A 12,019-nucleotide genomic window follows, 5' to 3' on the forward strand; every position below is an offset into this window, starting at 1 on the left:
TACAGATCGTCGGGCTCCCACACATCTGCCCTCCCTGCCTACCCTACCGCCCACATGCACAGCCCAGCCCAAGCCCTGTCTGTGGCAGAAATACTTTTATTGTAAACAGTGAGGCCCCCTTCCAGGCAGCCCAGACGAGCAGGGTGGCACAGTCCTGGGGTGAGGTAGTCCTCCAGGTAGAGGCCGGCAGCCCCCTCCCCTTAGCCCTGGGGCCCTGGCTCAGGCCAGCTCACTGAGCCTGAGTTCCTCCTGGAAGCGGATAAGTGTATCGCGCTGGTTCACCACATCCAGCAGCTTCTTCAGGAGCTGCTCCTCAGCCTGCCGATCGGCAGGGGTCTTTAGGGCTCCTGAAGATGATGGACGACAAAAGCTTAAAGGATGGGGAACCCGGCTGGGAGGCAGGAAGGGTGCAGCCTAGTCCCAGCCTATGTGGCTTTGTTTCCTCATACTCAAAATTGGGCCTGCCCACGCCAGTGGTTGGTTAGCACTGTTGAGCAGCAGCACCATTTTTATTTTGGATGCGTTGATCTATACATCATATATATAACACATACATATGATACATAGGTAATCTCTACACCCAGCGTGGGGCTCGAACTCACAACCTCGAGATCGAGTCTCCTGCTCTTCCCTGGAAAAGGCAGGTGCCCCGCAGCAGCAGTTTGTAAAGTAAGCAATCTTAACCCAGCCCAGCTGTGCAGGCCTGACGGACGTCAGGGCAGAGCAGGGGCCTGGAGCCTGTTCTCTGGCTCCCTCCTAGAACTCGTAGGCACTCACAGTAGAGGACCGTGTTGCTGGGTCAGTATCTTAAGTACTGAGGCTGTGTAGACACCAGCCCCAGATGCCCACCTCTCCCTACATCCCACCTACCTTCCTGGTTCAGGTAGCCTCGGAGCTCCTGGTCCAGATGCCACTGTTTCTCCTCCAGGTTCAGCTCTTGCACCCTGTGGGGGGGCAGGGGTTGAAGAGGCACAGCCGCTCAGGGTGCCCAGGGTGCCGGCTGGGGTCTTGCTCATGTGCCAACGGTCACCACGCCCTGCCCCTTACGTGATCATGAGCTCAGCCTCCTCTGCCAGCAGGCTGTTTTTCTTCTGAACAAGCTGTAGCAGCTGTTCCATCCACAGGGTCTTTTGCTGTTCTGGGGATCCTGGTGGGAAGGAAGAACGGGAGGGCGGTCAGAAGGCCTCCGACCAGCGTCACGGGTGTCGGGAGCGTTGGGGGTGGCGCCTGCTGGGAGCAGAGTCTGGTGGTTTGAGGGACTGCAGGGGCTGAACACGGCGCTCGGAGGCGGAGGGATGTCCTAGCTCGTCCCTGCTGTCTACTCACCGCCCTGGCTCCTCAAGGCCAGCTCCACCTTCATGCCCTCAGCCTCCAGGTCCCCTAGAGCCGTCTCAATCTCATGTAGTCGCCGCTGGACAGCCTGAGGGGCACGAGACAGGAGGCCCAGGAGTCTCTGGGTCGCTCAGGTAAAGCTCTGGAGAAGCTGACCCCCCCCCAACCCACCCGCAGAACCGCGGACCTGTAGACCTCACCTGGGCCTTGCAGAACCGCTTCATCTCCTCCTCCCTAGCCCGGCGCAGCAGAGTCCGTTGCCATGTTGGGTACTTGCTCATGGTGCCTGAGTTCTTGGCAAAGGTCAGCAGGGCCTACGGCAGGGGCAGGCCAGTCAGGGGTGGGGCTTCCCTCCCTCCCCTGCCGTTGGATAGGGGCTGGAGAAGAGGATGGGTGCTGGCCTCCGCGGGGCAGGAGACCAGGTTCTTCCTCTCACCTGCTCCATGTCTGAGCCCAAAGCCATGGTTTCCCCTGCCGCCTCCTCCTCCTCCTCCTCCTCCTCCTCGCTGGAGGAGACACTCTGTTCCTGCTCTTCTTCCGTGGCCAGAACTGAACAGAGGGGTAGACGTGGCCTGGGCCCCGTGCCTCCCTTTCCGTCCCCCAGCACCCCTCCCGGAGTCCCGGTACCACCCAGCGCACCTTGAGGGCTCTGGACTGGCATTCCCCACCCCACGAAGCTGCCCTCCAGGGCCTGGCGGGCCAAGGCAGCGCAGCCGCGGGGAGGCTTGGGTGGGGGCTCCAGCTCTGGCTCGGGAGTGAGCCGAAGGGAGGACAGCCGCTGGCGTTCCAGGCTGGAGAGGCGGATCAGCCGTCGGGTGGGCTGGGTGGGCTGGGTGGGCTGGCCGGGGCTCGGGGCGGCTCTGGTCCCCTCTGGGGGAGTGGTGGCCGGTGAGGGCCCCGAGGGCAGGCTCGCGTCCTCCGCCGCGGGGAGGTCCTGGAAAAGCCAGCGGGCGGTCTGGTCAGTGACCTGCCGCTGTGGGGCAGGCAGCGCCGGAGACACCGGAGATCCGTCAATAAGTAAGAAAAACCTGCCTGCGTGGAGCTTTCCTTCTAGAGAACATTCAGTTATCATTCCCGGCAAGGCCCGCTGGGCGTGGAGGGACCCCTTCACTCTTTCCCGCACCCCAACACGCGGTCTCGTAGCTCTTACCTGACTCCCGGGGCCTTGGTCACCGCCATCCTCTTCGGGGCCCTCTTGGGGCAGGTGCTGGAGGCAGTAGAAGTGTCCTGGGAAGGGGTGACCAGGGGTGAAGACATGAGGCGTGCACAGCCCGATGCCCAGATACTCAGTTTCTCAGGGCAGGGGGGACAGGGCTCGATTTACAGGTGAATTTCTGGTGGCCTCCTGCTTCCTTAGAACCCCACATTCGGGGACTTGGATGGGATGGAGAAGACCTTGAACTCAGGGGAAGAAAGTGCCCTCTTGGGTTTGTTGCCTCCTTGCACCCAGCACCCCAGCTTCCCTCCAGTTGCAAGCTCCTCACCCCCGGCCGGGCCCGCTTACCATCTCCTGGGTGCTGCTGGTAGCCACCTGGCCACAGCGTGGCCTCACAGGTGTGGCAGCGGAAGCAGCTCCGATGAAAGAAACGGCCGTCGGCACAGAGGCGTTCCAGGATGTACAGGTGCTCCCCACAAAGTGCGCACAGGTCCCCGGCGCCGGCCTGCACCGACCCCCAGACCACAGGGTCAGCGGGGGTCCAGGCCAGCTGCCAAGGTCTTCCTTATCATTGCAACACCCCTTCCTGCCCTCCCCAGGCCTCTGTCCACCGACGGGGCCCCCTCTCTCACCTCCTGGTGTTGGGATGGGGGTGTCGGGGGTACATCAGACTCTGGGACAGGTGGCTCCTCCGTACTTGGGGTCTTAGCTTCTCCCTAAGGAGGCAAGTGTTCAGGGGGGAAGCTAGAGTGGCAGGCTGAGCTGGAGAGTGGCTGCGTGCAGGGGATAGAAAGGTCTGGAAGAGAAGTGAGCCAGGAAGGGCACCTGGACAGGGAGGTTATGGGACGCGTGGTACCCAGGGAACAGGGGGGGGGTGGGGCTCGGCAGCCCCCACGTGCATTTACCTCCAGGCGCGGCTTCTTGCCACCAGTATCCTCCCTGTTTTCCTGCAACACGTCCTACACTCAGCACGGCTCTGAGCCCCAGCCCCTCCATCACCCCAGGGACCCCCCTAGGAACGCCCCGGTCCGCTCCGGCCCTGCCCAGCCGCCGCACCTGGGCCCGGGGCCGCTGCAGGGTCCTCTGCAGCTTGCCAAGGAACAGCACAGCGCTGGAGGTCCCCGGAAAGCCCTGGCGGGCGGGGCCTGCGAGGAGAGGGGGTGCCAGGGTGGAGGGCGAGTCCGTGCAGCCCCCCAGTGGCTCTGGCCCAGCCCAGGATACCCGGCCCCCGAGGCCCGCGTCCCCCCACCTACCCTCCGGGCCCCCGGGGCCGTGGGCCGTGTTCTTGAAGGTGCTGTGGAAGTGGCTGAGGTAGGCGATGAGACCCAGCGGGTCGCTCCCTGCCACCACCGCCTTTGCGGACAGCACGGGCGGGATGCCCAGCTCGTGCTCTGCCACCTTGAGCGCCCAAGCTGTCGCTTCCAGGGCCCCCACCCCTCGCAGCTCTGCTGGTTCCCTGAGGGACGCCAGGGACAGGAGTCAGGGAGGGACCAGAACGTGACCCCATCAACGGGGTGAGGCCGGGAGCACAGGCAGGGGCTGGTGGGGCACAAAAGGAGCACAGGGCATGTTCTCTGCCCTGGAGCACCCCCCCCGCCCCCACCCACCGGGTGGCCTCGGGGGACCGCCACTACGCACAAACCTCCCTGCTGGGTGCATGTGACTCACGAGACTCGAGGGGGTGTGGGGCTTGGGCAGAAGGACCCCAGCATGTGGGGGCACTGGCCCCCATCCACAGTGCCCCCCCCCAAGGCCACAGTGCCTGAGGCCACGGGAAGGATGGGCAGGAAGGAGGCGCCGGGTGCCAGGGCCCCCCTGAGCCAGGGAGCAACTCACAGCAGGCCAGGCCGCAGCCGGTGCACCAGGGCGCACAAAGCCCGTCCGTCGGCCCAGGAGGAGGACAGGTCGGTGACGTGGACACCCGGGTACCCCGCCGTCTGCTCCCGGCACCAACGCAGCAGCTCCTCCTGGGTGCCTGCGGGCCGAGAGAGGAGGCTGTGCCGTGCCCGACGGCCCTGGCTCCAAGGGAGCCCAGACCCCGGGCACGGGGCTCCGTGTGGGAGGGGGAGGGAGGTCTGCTCACCTGTGGCTGGCTTCCCTGCGTCCGGCTTGTCGCTGGGTCTCCTCCCAGGCTCCTTGGTCATCACGTCATACAAGTCTTGCACCTAGGGCGGCCCCTTTCAGGTCTCAAGGCTGCCTGATCCCCCACCCCAGCCCGGGGGCCTGCTGGCAGATGGGCTCACCCACGGGGCAGTGACGGGGCAGGCCCGGGCGGCACGTCTGGTGGGTGCCAGGGGGTCTGACCTGATGGGTAGTCACAGCCCGGAGGTTCAGGGTGGGGTAGCGGGTGGCCGGGTCCAGCTCATACTGGGCCACGTTGCGGTGCATGTTTTCTGGGGAGGTCTGTGAGAGGAGCTGGTACAGGCTCTCCCTGAGGGAGTAGGTGGGAGGCGCCCATCACTGCCCACCCCCCAAGAACGGGCAGGCCTTCCTTTTTCTCTCATGCCCCCATCTATTCACCCCGCACCCCCCGTTATCCTTGTCCTTTTTCTAGCCCTGCCTTCCTCACCCCCCAACTCAGGCCTCACCGCTCCGCCAACACTTCTAGGGGCCCAGCACCCTCTGCCCACCGCTTCACCATCCAGGCGGCATCAAAGGCGGCCAAGAAGCCCCGAGCCACTCCAGTGCCCAGGGGCCAGAAGGGCTGCAGGGTCAGAGAGAGGAAACAGCTCCGTGGAAGTCCAGCAGGAGTGCCCGAGCCCCCAAAATCCTAGCCGACGGGGCCCCACATCACACCAAGCAGCCCTCAGCTCCTCCCCACAACCAGCAAACCTTTTCATCCCCTCCTTCCCGGGAGGCAACCTTCCCCCCCCCCAGCCATGGAACCCCTGTGCCTCTACAAGGAGATCCTGTTTCCAGCAGCCCCAGGAAGCCCAACCTCTCCCTTAGTTGGAGCCCTGACCCCTCACCTCCACCAGGCAGTCCCCCACCAGCCCCAGCAACAGGCGGGCGCCGTCCTTCTCCTGCACTCGAGCAGAACTCTCTGCCCGCATCATGCTCGTGAAGTCGAAAGCAGAGATGTCAGGCCGCCCGTGGGCGTCCCGGGCAAACTCCAGCTTCCCGAGCTTGCCGTTGGTGGCGAAGTCAGCAGCCGCCCGGACGAAGCGCTGCAGAGCCTCGGGCACCACGTTGGCACTGCCCAGCAGCCGGTCGATCTCCGGCCAATCCTACAAGCCAAAGATCTGAACCCGCGGGGTCAAAGGGCAAAGGCTGAAGAGGCCAGGCTCCCTCCTCACCAGGGGGGACACTGTGTCCAGGGCTGGCCTCTACCTCCCAGGGCCCACTGCCCAGCCCCTCCCTGCCTGGGCCCGGGCCCCACCTGACGCAGCACCCCCAGCCGCAGCAGGCACTGCTTCTTGGCTGTCATCACAAAGTAGTGGGTGTCATCCTTGTAGTACACAATGTTCTCCAGATCAATGCCTGGGGCGGGGGGACAACACAGGGGGACATGTGTCTCCTCACTATGTGTCACCTCTCCAAGCACTCAGCCATGCCTGACCTCTGAGAGCTGGGATCACAGCTTAGACTGCAGCAGGTGGCCCCTACCCAGCGGCCCAGGAGTTCTGGTGCCACGATGGGCCCACCTGTCCTGGGTCCAGGAGCAAAGAGAGAAACTTGGGTGGGCGGCAGCTGGGAGACCTTCACCGTCCTTGCAGATGAAAGCCTGGCTTTGCAGACTAGGGTGTGTACACCCCAGGGAGTCAGGATGGTGCCAAGCCAAAGGACACAGGGGGCATCTTCTTGAAGCACCACCTTCACTTTGAATTTTTATCATTTTTATATTAAATCATATATCAAGAAGCACAAAGCAAAATCCCATGCATTCGTGAGAGATTTCCAAGACTTCTCACGCTGGGCGGCCAGGTGGGGCTGGGCCCACTGACGCCCCCAGGGCACAGGCTCTTTGCCGCCAAGACTACAAAGATGGGAAAGTGTGGGATTCCTTGGACTGAGAACAGGTCTGGCAGGAGGAGGGAGGAACCAGTCCACAGTCGGGGTGGGGGGGGCGTGTGGAGGGTGTGGATCCTGTGAGGGGGTGTCCGACCTGTGGCTTTGAGCAGGCTCTGGAAGAAGCTCTGGTTGTAGATCCTGGCCACGCCGCTGATCTCGGGCACCTGCGTCTCTTCCACCGTGCGCCTGTTCACAAAGTTGACCGTGATGCCAATGGCCAGCTTGCCACGCATTTCTCGCACGGTGAAGCCTAGAAGTGGGGGCGGGGCGGGCCGGGAGGTATTGGCAAGAGAGTGAAGGGTTCAGCAGCCTAGGAAGGTCCACGAGGGGCCCGCGAGGCTGGCTTCTTTGAAGGAAGGGCTCACTCACCTTCAGGGACGAATTTACCTCCGGCAGCAGAGATGAGCACGTCGAATTCATAGTTGGCCAGTGGGGCCGGGGGGTGGGGCTGGAGCCGGGCACGCCAGCCACTCCCTGGGGCAGAGGTGTGCGGCACAGGGGTGGGCAAGTCTGGAGGGGCCCCTCCATTCCCAGGACAAGCCAGTAAAGCAAACAAATGCGTAAAGCGCTCTGCCATTTAGTTTAGGGAGCAGGACGCGCTGTCAACCTTCACCTTCACCACAGTGGTGGACGTAGGTGAGGAAGGCCCTGCTTCGCACATGCTCACAAGGGGGCCCAGTGTGGTCTGTGCGGGGCCTCGCCACGGCAAGGGCGACCCACGGATGCCCAGTCTCCCCCTCTCCTCCCACAGGCCAAGACATCCTGGGCAGACGGGAGTCTCAGGAGCAGAGACGTACTCACCCTTTTTGGGAGGGGGCTGGAGGCCAGTGAAGGTGACCCCCCAGTGAATTTCCACCCCGAGCAGTAACACCACTTTCAACAAGAGCAGCTGAAGCTGCCGGATGCCTGGAAGGGAGAGGAGATTAGCGACTGGGGCCCCCGCGGGTCCCCCAGGTCCGCCAGGCCCCAGTGTGCTCCTGGTCAGAGCTGGAAAGCATCTTAGACATCACTCATTTCAACTGCCCGTCCCACAGATGAGGAACCTGAGTCCTGCGGGTCACCCGGCTAAAGTGAGTCCCGTCCACTCTGCCCCCTGGCTGTCCCAGCAGCCTCCCCCCACCCTGACCCCACTGGCCTGTGGGTAGGCGCGGCTCACAGCCCCTCTAGGCCCCCGAGGTGCTCACTGATGTGGTCCAGGGTGCCCGTGCAGAAGCGCCCATAGAACTTCTTGGCGCCGAGGGCCCTGAGGTCGTGGATGGTGAAGGGCCAGAGGTGCAGCACGTTGTGGCGAGAGAACTTGGTGCGCTTTTCCACCAGCACCACGCGGGCCCCCAGCAGTGCCAGCTCCACGGCGGCCCGCAGCCCGCAGGGGCCAGCGCCCACCACCAGGCACTGCGAACACACAAGGCAGGTGGGCATGGCCACCGCGCCCCTCCTGCGACTCCTGCCACCCAGGCCCCGGCGCGGGCAGCGGGCGCACCTTGGTGCGGGCACAGGCCCGGCCCTGCTGGTACACGGGCTGCTCGGCGCGCTTGTCCAGCTTGGCCCACAGCGACTTGGCGCTCCAGTAGTTGAGCTGGGCCTTGAGCTTGCGGTACTGGGGCAGCCCCCCGCCGGGCTCCAGCCCCAGGGCCCCGCAGAGCCCCTGGAAGCTGCTCAGCACATCCTGGCACAGCTGGGCCTGCAGGAAGCTCTCAAAGTGGGCATGTGCTGGGTTGGTGGAGGCGGAGGAGGCCATGGGGGCCGCGGGGGCTCGGGGCGAGCGCAGCAGCTGCTGGAGAGGAGGGAGGAGACGGGGAAGAGGCTGGAGGAGGGAGGGAGGGAGGGAGGGAGGGAAGGAAGGAAGGAAGGAAGGAAGGAAGGAAGGGGGGGCACAGGCGGCTGCTGTCCCAGGGGGCAGCCCCGCTCCTCGCCCCCAGCCGCCCGCAAGGCCGGTCCCCCCCTTCCAAGGGCGATTTGCCAAGTTTGGAAACGAAAGCTCCGCAGTGTTGGGCACAGCGGGCAGCGGGGCGACGGGCCTCGGAGCTCCGGTCCCTCCCCGGCCCCGGCGGCAGGTCCTCACCGGAGGCTGCCAGGGGGCGCCCCCGGGGCGGGAGGTGGCCTCGAGGACCGCAGGGCGCGCGGGGCGTGGGTGCGCGGCAGCAGGAGCGCAGGAGACCGCCTCCGGGGGCCACGGCCTCGCCCGCCCGGCGCCCCAGGCCGCGGCTGCAGCTATTTCTGACTCACTGCGGGGCGGACGCTTCCTCCGTGACTGGCGGGGCCCCGGCCCGCTCCCCGCCCCCCGGCCCGCTCGCCCTCCCCCGGCCCGCTCGCCCCCGCCCCCCCCCCCCGGCCCGCTCCCCGCCCCCCCGGCCCGCTCCGCCCCCCCCCGGCCCGCTCGCCCCCGCCCCCCCCCCCCCCGCCCCGGGCGCCCGGCGCGCGCTCCCAGGAATGTCCCCGGGACAAGGCCTCCCTTTGTCCCCGCTCGAGCCCCCACGCCGCTCGGGGGGCGTCGGGGGCCCTTCTCACGCCAGGGCTGGGGAAGTCGGAGGGCGCGGAGGCCGGGGCGGGAGGCGGAGGCTAGAGCCACCCGCCAGGGCCGCCCGGACCCGGAACGCCGGGGAGGGCGCAGGTCTGTGCTGGGGCTCGCGGGACCGCAGCGGGGAAGACCTGAGCCCGGAGGGGCCGGGACACGGGACGTGCGCGGGGCAGCGCGCGGAGGATGGAGAGCGGGGCGGGCCGCGGGCCGGGGGGGGCGGGGGGCGGGGGGCGGGGGGCGGGAGCGGGGCGACTCACCGGCCTCTCGCGGGCGGGGGGGCCGCGTCCTGCCCGGCGGGCGGCGGGGACCGGGCGGGGCGGGCGGGGCGGCGGGGACCGGGCGGGGCGGGGCGGGGCCCCGGAGGGCGGGGCGGGGCGGGGCGGGCGGCGGAAGCGCGCGGGGGGCGCCGCGGGTCCCGGAGTTCCGCCGGGTGTGGGCTTCGGCGCGGGGCGCGGGGCCCGCGGGCTTTATCCGCGCCTAATTAGCATCTCGTGCCCGCGGGCCGCCCACGGCTGCAGGGTGGTGGCCGAGGGCGTGGCGCTGCCGACGCCTAGTTCCGCCTGGGGTCCCGGCGGGGCCCGGGACCCACGACTCCATCCCGGGGCGCGCGGCTCCATCCCGGGACCCGCGGCTCCATCCCGGGACACACGGCTCCATCCCGGGACCCACGACTCCATCCCGGGGCGCGCGGCTCCATCCCGGGACCCGCGGCTCCATCCCGGGGCGCGCGGCTCCTTCCCGGGACCCGCGGCTCCATCCCGGGACCCACGACTCCATCCCGGGGCGCGCGGCTCCATCCCGGGACCCGCGGCTCCATCCCGGGGCCCACGACTCCATCCCGGGGCGCGCGGCTCCATCCCGGGGACCCACGACTCCTTCCCGGGGCCCACGACTCCATCCCGGGGCCCGTGGCTCCATCCCGGGGCCCGCGGCTCCATCCCGGGACCCGCGGCTCCTTCCCGGGACCCACGACTCCATCCCGGGACCCACGACTCCTTCCCGGGGCCCGCGGCTCCTCCCCGGGCGCCGGCCCCTCCCGGCGGGCGATCCTACCCACCGTGGTGCGGTACCGGCGCCGCGGGCCGCTTCCCAGCTCCGGGCCGACCGGGCGCGGCGGGGCAAGAAGTTCGGCGCCGCCGGCGCGTCCGTGGGTGCCCTCTTGGCCCCTCCTACCCGGAGAGCCCCGGCGCCCCGCGACCGAGCCAGGCTCGGGGTCCGCCTCCCCGGCCTCAAGGCCGCCCCCGGACCCGGGCCGCGGGCAACGGGCACGGATTAAAGTCCTGGGAACTGGGCAGCCCGCGGCTTCCCCGGCGGCAAGAGTGAGGGCCTCGGCGGGGGCGGGTCCCAGCGCCACGGAGGGAACTAGGAGGGGTGCGTGGGACAGCGAGCCCCGCGGCAAGGCGCGCCGCGAAGCCTGCAGAGACCTTTGGCATCGACTTCCTCATACTGCCCCCCCATAAGGAAGCACGGCTGAATGCGAAGGGGCCCAAGGTCATCCCGCTAATTAATGAAACCGATTCTCGTTGAGCAGCTACCAGGAGCACAGCCATAATTTCAAAGATCAAAACGGTCCCGTTTCACTGTTAGAGAAACTGAGGCACAGACTTGCACCATGTCTCACAGCCAGTGGCAGGGGAGCTGGGCTGGGGCCCGGTCTGTCTGCGCTCGGCCGCACCGTGGGGGTCACCCGGGAAGAGTGAAAGGCTGGCGTTATAAGAAACGTTTCTTGGGACAGGCCGCAGGCAAAAAAAAAAAAAAGAAAGAAAAAAAAGAAACGTTTCTTGCGTAGAGGAAGTGACACGGTTACATGAGAAGCATTAACATAACAGGAATAGACGGGAGGGCCCCCCTCCTTGAGATCCTTTTTTCCTTTCTTCTCACTTTGCTTTCCTCTGAAAACCCTCAGGGACCCAGTGAGACTTGCACACTCACTGCTCCGGCTTGGAGCTGAGAGGGAGGCAGGGGAGGTGGGGGGGGGAAATGCCTGGTCTCTGCAGGGAGAGGCAGGGAATTCAGCAGGGACACACTCAGGAAACTAGGGCAGCCTCCCAGCCGGGGCCCTTCTTAGCTCTTGAGTGTGACTCGTCACTGGGCCTGAAATGACTGTGCTCCAAGTCAGACACACCCATATTTAAATACAGTGTAAAAAGCGCCCTAAAGTCCACCATCAACGGGTTACCAGGCTTTGAGAATCATCCCATTTGGCTTTCATTAGCAGGTGTAAACAGCTGGCTGCCCCAGCTAGTGTGTTTGCAAAGGCCCAACAGGATCTGGCCCTTGACTCCATGGCTTTGCTGTTGGCAGCCAAACGGGATTATGTGGCCCTTTGAGTGATAAAACGGTAAAATTTATCTTTAAAAAAGATCACAGAACAATAATGACTTCAGTGCTGAACATCTGCTGACTCGGGGTTTCATTCTCTGCCTATTAAAGATACGCACTGAAGCAGAAAGCAATGGGGAATATACTGGTCTAGAATCCAGGTTTGGTTGGATTCTGGCTTCACTTCACTCACTCACTCAGTGTGACCTTGAAAAAGTCACCAACCACCATGCTTGAGCCTTATCATTGCTAGATGAAGGCAGTTTAATACCTCAACCTCCTCATTTCCGTTCTAAAAATCCTATCAATGTCGGCGACCCCAAGAAATGTACAGACTGGAAGGGCCAGACCCCAAGCCATTGAGACAGGCTCCCTTTCTTCTAACCCACATTGTGTTCCGTCCCAGCGGAGCCCTCCCTTGCACTGCAGGTGACGTGTCCCAGCCACCCTGTAATATGGCCTTGCACCTGTAGGTCTGTGAGGTCAAGCACCACACCCACAGTCCCGGGCCAGGAGCTAGGCTGCACTGTGACCAGGCTGACACAGTTCCTGAGGTAACTATCATCAGGAGCTGAGTCTAGAGTGCTGTGAACAGATATGCCAGGGCAGCCTGATTGAGATTAGAGGGTTGGGGGCACCTGGGTGGCTCAGCTGGTTAAGCGTCTGCCTTTGGCTCAGGT

At 65.5% G+C, this 12,019-nt stretch overlaps 1 protein-coding gene across 7 annotated transcripts; it reads right to left on the bottom strand.

The window, feature by feature from the left end:
- Window positions 1-80: 80 nt before the first annotated feature.
- MICAL1 (microtubule associated monooxygenase, calponin and LIM domain containing 1) lies at window positions 81-10,340 on the bottom strand. Of its 7 annotated transcripts, none has more exons than XM_072738551.1 (25): window positions 10,075-10,340; window positions 7,980-8,273; window positions 7,684-7,891; window positions 7,301-7,405; window positions 6,869-6,973; window positions 6,594-6,749; window positions 5,868-5,968; window positions 5,458-5,715; window positions 5,077-5,192; window positions 4,793-4,919; window positions 4,572-4,653; window positions 4,325-4,463; window positions 3,742-3,944; window positions 3,545-3,633; window positions 3,394-3,435; window positions 3,121-3,204; window positions 2,837-2,993; window positions 2,483-2,559; window positions 1,972-2,266; window positions 1,769-1,881; window positions 1,533-1,646; window positions 1,327-1,420; window positions 1,048-1,147; window positions 871-944; window positions 81-347 (listed from the first exon to the last, which is right to left on the bottom strand). In XM_072738551.1, exons 2-25 carry the CDS (start codon window positions 8,235-8,237, stop codon window positions 220-222), a joined length of 3,225 nt encoding a protein of 1,074 aa, XP_072594652.1. In that variant the 5' UTR covers window positions 8,238-8,273; window positions 10,075-10,340; the 3' UTR covers window positions 81-219. The 7 variants fall into 7 exon arrangements, with proteins under 7 accessions (XP_072594652.1, XP_072594628.1, XP_072594639.1 ...); XM_072738527.1 differs by having other exon boundaries at window positions 7,980-8,270; window positions 10,075-10,270; XM_072738538.1 differs by lacking the exon at window positions 10,075-10,340 and adding an exon at window positions 9,275-9,333 and having other exon boundaries at window positions 7,980-8,270.
- Between the last annotated feature and the right edge of the window lie 1,679 nt (window positions 10,341-12,019).

This window comes from Vulpes vulpes, chromosome 1 (genome assembly GCF_048418805.1).
Source record: "Vulpes vulpes isolate BD-2025 chromosome 1, VulVul3, whole genome shotgun sequence".
NCBI classification, from domain to species: domain Eukaryota; kingdom Metazoa; phylum Chordata; class Mammalia; order Carnivora; family Canidae; genus Vulpes; species Vulpes vulpes.

Coding starts and splice junctions, on each gene's coding strand:
- MICAL1 (XM_072738551.1), bottom strand. CDS start 8,237: ATGGCCTCCTCCGCCTCCACCAACCCAGCACATGCCCACTTTGAGAGC. Junction 7,406..7,683: donor GGGCACCCTGGACCACATCA/GTGAGCACCTCG, acceptor TCTCCCTTCCAG/GCATCCGGCAGCTTCAGCTG. Junction 6,974..7,300: donor CCAGCCCCCTCCCAAAAAGG/GTGAGTACGTCT, acceptor CCTCTGCCCCAG/GGAGTGGCTGGCGTGCCCGG.